Source organism: Phoxinus phoxinus, assembly GCF_949152265.1.
Source record: "Phoxinus phoxinus genome assembly, chromosome: 18".
NCBI lineage: Eukaryota > Metazoa > Chordata > Actinopteri > Cypriniformes > Leuciscidae > Phoxinus > Phoxinus phoxinus.
The window spans coordinates 1,800,952-1,808,451 of NC_136893.1; the positions used below are offsets into that span (position 1 = coordinate 1,800,952).

The window sequence follows — 7,500 nt, forward strand, 5'->3', positions numbered from 1 at the left end:
TTTATCTCACATTTTCATGTTGTATTATAAAAAATATTTTAACTTTACATTTTTACGTTTCATTTTATTATTATTATAAATGGGTATATCTGTGGCAATAGCAACTATACGTTGTACGGGTCAAAATTATCCATTTTTCTTTTATGCCAAAAATCATGAGGATATTAAGATCATGTTCCATGAAGATATTTAGTAAATGTCCTACCGTAAATATATAAAACATGTATTTTTGTGAGTGAATGCAGCACAATCGTGAACATAAATGCACAACTTTAAAGGAGATTTTCTCAATGTTTACATTTTTTTGCTCCTCAGATTCCAGATTTTCAATAGTTGTGTCTCGACCAAATATTGTCCTATCCTAACAAACCACACATCAATGGAGAGATTATTTATTCAGCGTTCAGATGATCTATACATCTCAATTTAAAAAATTGACCCATGTGACTGGTTCTGTGGCCCAGACTCAGATTTGTGTCTGCTAGACTGGATGTGTAAATGCTGATGCAGTGACTGATGCTCCTGCTGGTCATGCACTTATCTGACCCCCGATCGCCATGGCAACACGACCCCAGGGGTCAAATCAGCATCATTACGTGCCAGGTGTGAACGTGCACATCATGCGTGTCTGTACTTTAATACTATAATCCACAAGCTGACGCCACACACACTATTCAGATCAGTCCAAACACACACCAAGAGTCTCTATTTCTGCAGATTCACACATCAGCTCAAGCTCACGTGCACTCTCTCAAGGTCAAAGACTCCAGATGTTTCAGTCAAATTAATTCTCCTGCGCGTGTCGCTGTTAAACTCCTTAAATTCACCTACTTAACTTCTCTGAAAGAGTCTCTTCTGCTCACCAAGGCTGCTTTATTTGATCAAAAATATAGTATTTTTTTTTTTTAAATATTATTATAATGTAAATCATCAGTTTTCTATGTGAATATACAGTAAAGTGTAATTTATTCCTGTGATCAAAGCTGAATTTATCATCATTACTCCAGTCTTCAGTGTCACATGATCCTTCTACTGTACCTTTAATTTCTTAATGTTTTTTTTGTTTTTTATCTTAGCCTAAACTTTTGAATGGTAGTGCATCACGGTTTGAATCGGAAGCAGCGCAACTGTTTTCAATATTGATAATAATCATAAATGTGTCTTGAGCATCAGATCATCATATTACACTGATTTCTGGAGGATCATGTGACACTGAAGACTGGAGTAATGATGATAAATTCAGCTTTGATCACAGGAATAAATTACACTTTATATTCACTTAGAAAACAGATGATTTACATTATAATCATATTTCAAATGTTACGGTATTTTTGATCAAATAAACGCAGCCTTAAGAATTAAGAATCGTAATTATCGCAAACTGGTAGTGTTGTATAACACTGCCTGAGGTGCCGGAAGTGGGAGGAGCCAGCGATATATGAATATTCATGACATATATTGAGACATGCATGAAGATGATTACAACACAAACCCTTCATCTTTAGAAAACTTTAGACTGCCGATTGTGCAAAATACATGAAGCACTGACTGCAGAAACATGAAGTCTTTATAAAGGCACAACTGTTCCAATAAACATAATATTAATTAATAATACAGCTTTAAAGGACAGCAGATTTAAATGAGCTCGTCTATCAGAGTTAACACACATCAACAGCTCGTGCACGTGTCCCGTTAACCGGCGTTAAGTGCACGAGCCGGAAAGCTTGCTGGTATTGATCGTGTGTGTGTGTGTGTGTGTGTGTGTGTGTGTGTGTGTGTGTGTGTGTGTGTGTGTGTGTGTGTGTGTGTGTGTGTGTGTGTGTGTGTGTGTGTTGAGACTCTCTCTCTAATGACTGATCAATCAGACTGTGACGTTCACTGATTAATGATCTAAAGTCACGTACACTCATTCATCCCTCATTCAGCTCAGCGGATTACCAGAAGCGCTCGGGGTATATTAGCCTATACATACATATATATAATTTGCCATTTATAATTTGCAATTTTGATGTATAGAATATTATGTATAATATTAGACGATATTATATTATGTGTTAATATATCAATAGACTATAGCAAATTATTAATGTATATATATATATATATAGGCTAGAGAGAGAGAGAGAGAGAGAGAGAGAGAGAGAGAGAGAGAGAGAGAGAGAGAGAGAGAGAGAGAGAGAGAGAGAGCCAGTATGGACCATTGCGGGGATTCGAACCTGCAACCGTTCAGCCCTTATATGGTCATAACTCAGAGTGACCCTTCCGGCCCTCAACACGCTAATATTCCCCTGAGTGTCTGACCTTCCACCAGATCCTCCAGGCTCGCGATCTTCCTCGCGCCGTCCGCGCTGTAGATGTTGCGCACACCTTGCGGCAGGTGCAGGTTATCCGAGAGCGCGCGCGTCAGCTCGGCCAGGAGCGCGTCCATTGATCTGAAGCGGTCGTTGGACACCGCGTACACCAGACCCTTGAAATACCGGTCCCCGTTCCGGTAGAACCGGACCTTCTTGGCTCGCTTCTCGGAGCTGAGCGTCTGGAGCGTGCGCGTGCGGTAGAAGCTGCAGTTCGCGCTGTGCGCGGGACTCGGTACCAGACTGCTCGCGCGCGAACCCGAGCCGCCCGAAACCACCGCGCGTTTGGAGCGGTGCGCCTTGTCCCGCTCATCAAAGTGCTCGAGCTCGATGCTTCTGCTGAGAGACATTTTTCCCGACTTTTCCCAAAGGTTCTGTTTTTATCCTCCGCGTTTATATCGTTAAAGTCCGCTATTGTCATCAGCGCGAGCGGACGCGCCGCTCTCCCCGCTGCGCGTTTACCGGGCGCACGAGCATCATTTACATCAACACAAAAGCAGCCCGGCGTTTTTCTTTCCGCGTTCAGACGGCCATTCGAATAGAGGATGGGGAATATTCCAGATAATTCTGCTGGGGGAAAATAAATGACAAGCTCGGACGACAGAAACCTGGATAAACAGGAAAATCCCGGTCAAACGGGATATTCCATTGAGACACGGTGCTAAAAAAATCCCGATCCGCCCTGAACCGAGAGCGGTGTGTGTGTGCGGTTTTTAGGCGCGCGCCCCGTTGTAACCGGGCAGCATGGCCGTACACGGGAGCGCGCAGCCCGTTCCTCCACCTCGGCGCGCGACACCCCGCTGCAGGTGAGCGTGTGGCGCGCGCATCAGACTCTTCCGCGCGGTCTTAATGCCGTCCGACAAGACAGTAAAAGTGGGTCATACACATCAGAAAACAGTGTGATGATTGACATTTCTGTTTTTACAACATGAAAGTACAGATCTATTTTTATATTCTTATTTGAGTCACGAATAAACTGCAAGATTGCATCAGAGAGAATTAATGTTATCGTCTGTTCACTGCGTCCACCAGAGGGCAGCTTCACACTGTTCACACTGATTGTACAGTTGCTTACACGCTCAAATGAAAATAACACAGTTCGTGAAACCTGAGCAAAACCTCAGCAAGATCTGCACGACTACAAACACACTCTCAGCCTCACACTTGTTTGCAAAACACAACACACACTTTACACTCCACATTACACACAGAAACATTTGGCATTTCGAGCCTTGTTTTTAATCAGTCGTTAAAAACTGCATTTATTTAAAACATTATAAAATAACATAAAGATTATTCAAGTAGGTTTTACAAGAAAATACTATTATACTTCTATTCCTATTTCCACTTCTTTGTAATTAATTGTGAAATGTACTAGCATTTTTTGTGTGGAAATTGTGTCTACAACAAATTTATACACACAAAATGGCGGTAACTCTTCGGTAACACTTTATTTTACACTGTCCTTGTTACACATGTTACTTACCATAGTAATAACAGTAAATTATGCATAATTACAGGCAACTATCCCTCAACCAAACCCTAACCCTATAGTAAATACATGTAGTTGCTTAATATTACTCAGTACTTAATATAATTACACTGTAACAATGACACCTTAAAATAAAGTGTAATCAAAAACAACACGTTAAAAAATGGCAATGCTCAAGTTTATTCATTTATTTCTTTGTTTTGCACTTTCATTTTTTTCCTGCAAAGTACATCATACATGAAAATGCACCATAAAGGTTTTAGTTAAATGAGGTAATATTCACCTGGATATCTCAAATAATTAAGTTTAATTAGTCCTACCTCACTTTCACTCACTAGTACTTCACAGAGGAGTTTAATAAGCTCTAACACACACACACTTCATTAATCAAACACAGTCAAATGTGACAGAATGAGCACATTTATCACATCTAATGCTAATAACGCTGATTAAAACAAACACATCATCATTTATATGACATTAGCCTCTCTTTTTAATCTTTCCAAGTGACAAAGAGCATAATAAAAATGAAATTAGTAAAGATGATTAATTATTTTGTGCCATAGAAGAGGGAGAAATATAAATAGCACCACTGGTTTTAGGATATTTAAATAGCGTGTGTGTTTCTCATTAGAGAATAAACACATCTTTCTGTATTAATGTGGCAGTTTAAGGTCAGATTGTCTAAAAGCTGCTGTCAGGATATTTTTAGGATTATCATTTGCATTATAAAGCACGGCTTTGGTCTAAAGGAAAGCTGATCATCACTGATGACCAGCCATTTAAATAGTCATAAATCTGGTCATTTCCAAAATGAAAAGTCCATATCTGAGACTTGACGTCACAGGACTGTTTTCACACTTGGCATGGGCTGGGTTTCAGGTTTTTCCTCGTAATAAATATTTGATTAGCTGATAGTCCCGTGTTTCTCAGGAATATCCCGGACGAGCCCCCAACTTGTTAGATTGAGGCTTCAGAAAGCTTTGGTCTACAGGAAAAAAATAATAATAATTGAGTGTTCATCAGACGGGTCTAGGAGTTTTGTTGCACTTGAACCACGAATACACAAAACAAAACAAAAATTAAAGTGTGCAAAATTTGAAATTAAAGGTAAAATCCTTCCCTCACGTGTCGATTTGAGCCCTTAGGAATGAATGGATGCGAGGAATGCTTCAGTTCACATAGAAAAACCTAAAAATGCTCAAAATTAAAACTAAAAATGCTAAAACTTTACCAAAAAACTCATTTTATAATGTCTACATGTGTATCTGAATGCACACTGAAGGAAAATGACTTTAGGACCCAGCGGAACAGCTCATTTGCTCCATATAGAGATATATATATTTTACATTTTACATAAACGTAAAAAAAATGTCCATATAGAATAGAGCTATAAGGCCGTCTAGATATCATGTTATAACATTTATTTCCACAAGAGGTCGGCAAAGACTCCCGATGTAAGATATTTTGAGCTGAATTAAAAGGGTTATGCATGAAATTGTGAGTTATTTTGCATTTAAGTTGAAAGAATGGAGGAATGTGCTTAAATTACTATTTATTTATTATTTATTTATTGATCAAATCTAGTAATTTAAAGGTAAATCAAATAAAAAATTATAAAAAATCTCCAAAAATAATTGCATTAAAAATAAATTTAAATAAAATAAATAAATAAATAAATATATATATATATATATATATATATATATATATATATATATATATATTTATATATATTATCAAAATTAAATAAAATAAGCTTTCTTGACCCCAAAAAAAAAAAGTATAATTTTAGGGCTTCGGGTCATTTTGACCCGCGAGGGAAAGATGTGTTACAAAGTGTGAGAGATTCAAGGATGAGGGTAAAATAGTCATAAATCTTGTCATTTCCAAACTGAAAAGTCCATATCTGAGACTTATCACTCTTTTCCTCTCAATAAAGAGTTCTGATAGTCCCGTGTTTCTTGGGAAGATCCCGGACGAGCCCCCGATTTGTTAGATCGAGGCTTCAGAAAGTCTACTAGAAAATGAATCCAACAGTAGCAAACTCATATTTCTCCCGTGACGTCACACTCTTATAGGAACGCCGCCTGGGCTTTCCTCACATATTTATGTTTTTATTCTTTTGAGAAGTGATCTAAATATTCATGGCCTAAACCGGATGGAAGATTGACAGGCCTCTTTCCGACACTCCGGACACTGCTCTCGCCACACTGTTTTTCACATACTATAAGTGTGTGATTTCGGACACAGCCGATGAATAACACACACACACACACACGTTACACACATTGAGTCCAGATTCCTGCCGTTTGCTTTGGTGAAGACGTCTGGTGGAAGACTTGTGTGTTCATGCAAATGAGTGACTTCAATAACACGTACTGATACTTCACAAGTTCACACTTACAGATAATCAGATCTAGTATAGTGAGTGTGTTTGGTGTGTGTGTGTGTGAGGAAGAACGGTCATGGTCAGAGGTAATCCGGCTCTGTGTGTGTATGAGCCTCCTCTCACACGGACTGTGTAATTATCTTCCTCACGAACTCTGCTAATAAAACATCATTTATTACAACTATAACTAACCGCTATCATAATATATTTGGGATATAATCCTAAAACTACTTTATTATTAAAAAAATCAACAGACCTGAGGATGTATAGTTATGTGCTTTATAATTGTGCATCTGTCTCAAACCTAAAGCTCCCCGTGCTCAAAAGTGCCCGTGTGTGTGTGTGTGCATGCGTGTGTGTGTATGTGTGCGTGCGCCAGTGTGTGTGCGTGCACCAGTGTGTGTGTGCGCCAGTGTGTGTGTGTGTGTGTGTGTGTGTGTGTGTGTGTGTGTGTGTGTGTGTGCATCAGATTGTCACAGTGAATCAGAAACACATCAGACGTGACTCAGGGTTTGTCCACCTTGACCTGCAGGACGTCACTCAGACCCGGTCGCTTTCTCAGCGCCTGATGAAGTGAAACACATTTAAGAGTGTGAGTGAGTTCAATATTTGATTTTGGGATATATTTGGGACATTATATTGTATATATCACATTATATACAGAGATTTCACCTGTAGGTTGTTGACTATCTCCTCAAATAACCGCTTGGCTTCTTCGTTGTCAGCATCCTCGAAGTAATCAGCTATACACAACTGAACCACGACACACTTGAGATTGACACACACACCTTCACACACACACACACACACACACACACACACACACAGAGAGCAGCTGCGTCAGACGTGTGTCAACCAACACACAAAATCACACTGGCTTTGCTTAAATAGATGCAAAACAGAAGAGACCAATCACAATTCAGTATGCAAATAAGTGTGAGAAAGATGCCCAACTGGAATTCATATGCAAATTACAACAATATGTCTGTGAATAATGTCTAATTTCATATGTGAAACCAGGGTTTCCCAAACTGGGGCTTGTGGATTGATGAAAAGCAAACAAATGATCATTAATCATAAAAATGTAAAATTGAAATAAATAAATACATTTAAAATAAAAGCAATAAAAATAAAACACTTAGCCTACTAATAAACCATTCAACGCACAAATCTAAACAAATTATTTTAAAATAAAAACAAATCAAATTAAACACTATATTCATAAAACTATTCAATTGAAATGTTACGATAAAAACAATAAATAA

General features: G+C 38.5%; 2 protein-coding genes across 3 annotated transcripts in view; both read right to left on the reverse strand.

Annotated features, from left to right (window-relative positions):
• The window catches only part of LOC306986217 (serine/threonine-protein kinase DCLK2), an 18,563-nt gene extending 15,466 nt beyond the window's left edge, over positions 1-3,097 (reverse strand). The window contains exon 1 of one of the 2 annotated variants that reach the window (XM_079589216.1): positions 2,302-3,097. In XM_079589216.1, coding sequence (XP_079445342.1) covers positions 2,302-2,701 — 400 coding nt within the window. In that variant the 5' untranslated portion in view covers positions 2,702-3,097. The remainder of the gene's footprint in view (positions 1-2,301) is intronic. The other variant, XM_079589215.1, reaches the window with a different exon arrangement.
• A 3,562-nt stretch (positions 3,098-6,659) lies between these two features.
• The window catches only part of LOC306985995 (F-box only protein 41), a gene marked incomplete at its 5' end in the record, with an annotated part of 17,569 nt that continues 16,728 nt past the window's right edge, over positions 6,660-7,500 (reverse strand). Inside the window, 2 exons of the mRNA XM_079588827.1 lie at positions 6,660-6,800; positions 6,908-7,023. Coding sequence (XP_079444953.1) covers positions 6,741-6,800; positions 6,908-7,023 — 176 coding nt within the window. The 3' untranslated portion in view covers positions 6,660-6,740. The remainder of the gene's footprint in view (positions 6,801-6,907; positions 7,024-7,500) is intronic.